Here is a 2,421-nt window from a genome sequence, read left to right as displayed (position 1 = left end):
GGGTGGCACTGCCGGGCTTGGCCCCTGTAGGGCAGGTCCCTTCTGGTGTGCCCAGCGGCAGAACATCCCGTTGCTGTCCCAGGGGACCCCAAGGTGCCGGTGCTGTACGAGGTGGAACGGACCCGTACAGGGAAGAGCTTCTCCGTGCGCTCCGTAAAGGCCATCCAGCACGGAAAGCCGATCTTCACCTGCCAGGCCTCCTTCCAGCTCTCCCAGGGGAGCCCAGTGCAGCACCAGTTCACCATGCCGGCCGTGCCGCCCCCTGAGGAGCTGCTGACGCAGGAGGAACTCATCCAGAAGTTCCTGCAGTGAGTGGGGCGGAAGGGACATGCCAGGGAATCTCCTCTGTGGCTGGGGCAGAGGGAGGTGTGGGGGAGTACTGTCTGAGGAGCTCCCAAACATGTCTGGCAGGGAGTAGAGGGGCAGGACAGGACAATCGTGTTTCTCCTGTCTCTGTGTGCCCCTGGGTCCCTGGGCTGGAGCTGCTGCCAGCAGGATGTGCCCCTGCCTGCCTGGCATTAACCTCACTTCTCTGTGCTGGGCTGCAGGAATCCTAACTTGGCTGAGAGGTACAGGAAGCATCTCAACAAGATCCAGGCTGAAGACGTGCCGATAGATATTAAACCCGTGAACCCACCAGATGTATTCAGCTTGGAGCCACAGGAGCCAAAGCAGCTCTTCTGGGTGCGAGCACGAGGCTACATAGGTGGGTCCTGCTGGGAGGTGGTCCAGGTGCCTCCCAAGCCAAGGGCTTGGGCTCCAGCTCACACTGTTAGAGGGGGCTGTGATTTGGGGGCTGTGATTTCGGAGCTGCCTGCACCCCAGCCTGTGGGGAAGGCTGAGCATTTCAAGGCTGAAATAAAGGTGTGGGTGTGGACCATGAGGCAACACTGTGGGCCACGCTTGGGGGCACAGTGAGGGGAACAGGTCTGGAAGAATCTCAGCTGTGCTTGGCGTCTGGCTCCATGGGAGCAGTACTCTTGGGGCTCTGCCTTGTGCTGCACCCTAGGCATGTCCTACAGCCACCCTTGCTCTGCAGGGGACACTGACATGAAGGTGCACTGCTGTGTGGCTGCTTATATCTCCGACTATGCCTTCCTGGGCACGGCCCTGCTCCCACACCGGCAGTACCACATCAAGTTCATGGTGTCCCTCGACCATTCCATGTGGTTCCACGCGCCCTTCCGAGCGGATCACTGGATGCTGTATGAATGCGAGAGCCCCTGGTCAGGTGAGTCCTCACTGTGTTCCCTGGGGTCCTGCATGGCCAAGGTCAGCCCTGCTGGTCCTGGGGGCAGCAGGCTGAGCTCTGACAGCCCCTCTCTGCAGGTGGGTGCCGGGGCCTGGTGCAGGGACGGCTGTGGCGCAGGGATGGGGTCCTGGCTGTCACCTGTGCGCAGGAAGGAGTCATCAGGGTGGCAGAGACACCAAAGCAGAGCAAACTGTAGCTGAGAAGCCCCCATGGGCTGAGGCTCAGACATACCAAGGGTGGGACCCTGGGATCAAGATGGGACCTGGGTCGCAGTGGGAACGAGCCTTGAAGGAGACTGGGCTGGATCCAGCACTGTAGGAAGTCCTGGTGCCAGAGGTGTCTGCGATGGATGGCGATCCACAGAGCACTGCTGTGACCTATCGCCAGCTGCACAGCATGTAACTGCATGCTGCCATCTACCTTTCACCCACCTTAAAATAAATGCGCTGGGTGAAGAGCTAGACTCTGTCCCTGGAGTTTGTCCCCTTGGCTCCATGACTCTGCTGGCTGGAGGGCGGGCAGTGCCAGGGGCACGGGGACCTGGCTCTGCCCCTGCTGCAGGCTGGGTCACAGAAGGGGAAGGTGCTACTCTGGCACACGTTGCTTCCCTTTCTCAGTTCTCCTGTCCTGCTTGTACCCCAGTACCTCACTCGCTGCTTCTGCTTGCCCTTGGGCTCCTCCCCAGGGCTGGGCTCGGGCTCGGGCCCAGCTGGAAGCTGGGAAAAGGAGATGAGGCAGCTCCCACCTCCATATGGAGGCTTGAGGCCTCCCACTGATGGTGCCTCGGGGGAGTGGGGCAGAACAGACACAGCAGGCGCCTTGCTCTTCTTCCTGCCAAGACTTTATTTAATAAAGTCCTTTTCATTATGTAAGTTTTATGGGAAGTTCCCGGCAAGAGCTCCAGATCCTGCCAGAAGCCTTCCCATTCCCTTGTGCGGTGCCAGTATGTCCCAGCTAAAGTCCAATCTACTCCAGAATCCCCAGCAGAGGGGGAGCGGCTTCCTGCAGCACCGGTGCAGGTGGTAGAGCCCTGTGTGCCCCATGAGCATCTAGCCCCACAGGACAGACTAACCACAGAGAAAGTGCATTCAGAGGCAGCTCTGGGCACGGGCTGTGCTGCCCGTGGGAGTGTGGCACGGCCTCCCTGCCCTATCCCACAGCATCACCCT

The 2,421-nt window shown here is 60.3% G+C and overlaps 1 protein-coding gene across 1 annotated transcript; it reads left to right on the top strand.

The window, feature by feature from the left end:
- Nucleotides 1-82: 82 nt before the first annotated feature.
- Nucleotides 83-1,481, top strand: ACOT8 (acyl-CoA thioesterase 8; the record flags this gene model as incomplete). Its single annotated transcript, XM_009069876.1, has 4 exons — nucleotides 83-308; nucleotides 549-706; nucleotides 1,040-1,231; nucleotides 1,330-1,481. Coding segments are annotated over 4 exons (695 nt in total), but the record flags the coding sequence as incomplete, so codon positions are not given.
- Nucleotides 1,482-2,421: the final 940 nt, after the last annotated feature.

This window comes from Acanthisitta chloris, unplaced genomic scaffold (assembly GCF_000695815.1).
Source record: "Acanthisitta chloris isolate BGI_N310 unplaced genomic scaffold, ASM69581v1 scaffold41982, whole genome shotgun sequence".
NCBI classification, from domain to species: Eukaryota; Metazoa; Chordata; class Aves; order Passeriformes; family Acanthisittidae; genus Acanthisitta; species Acanthisitta chloris.
This window is presented reverse-complemented; position numbering and strand designations above follow the sequence as displayed.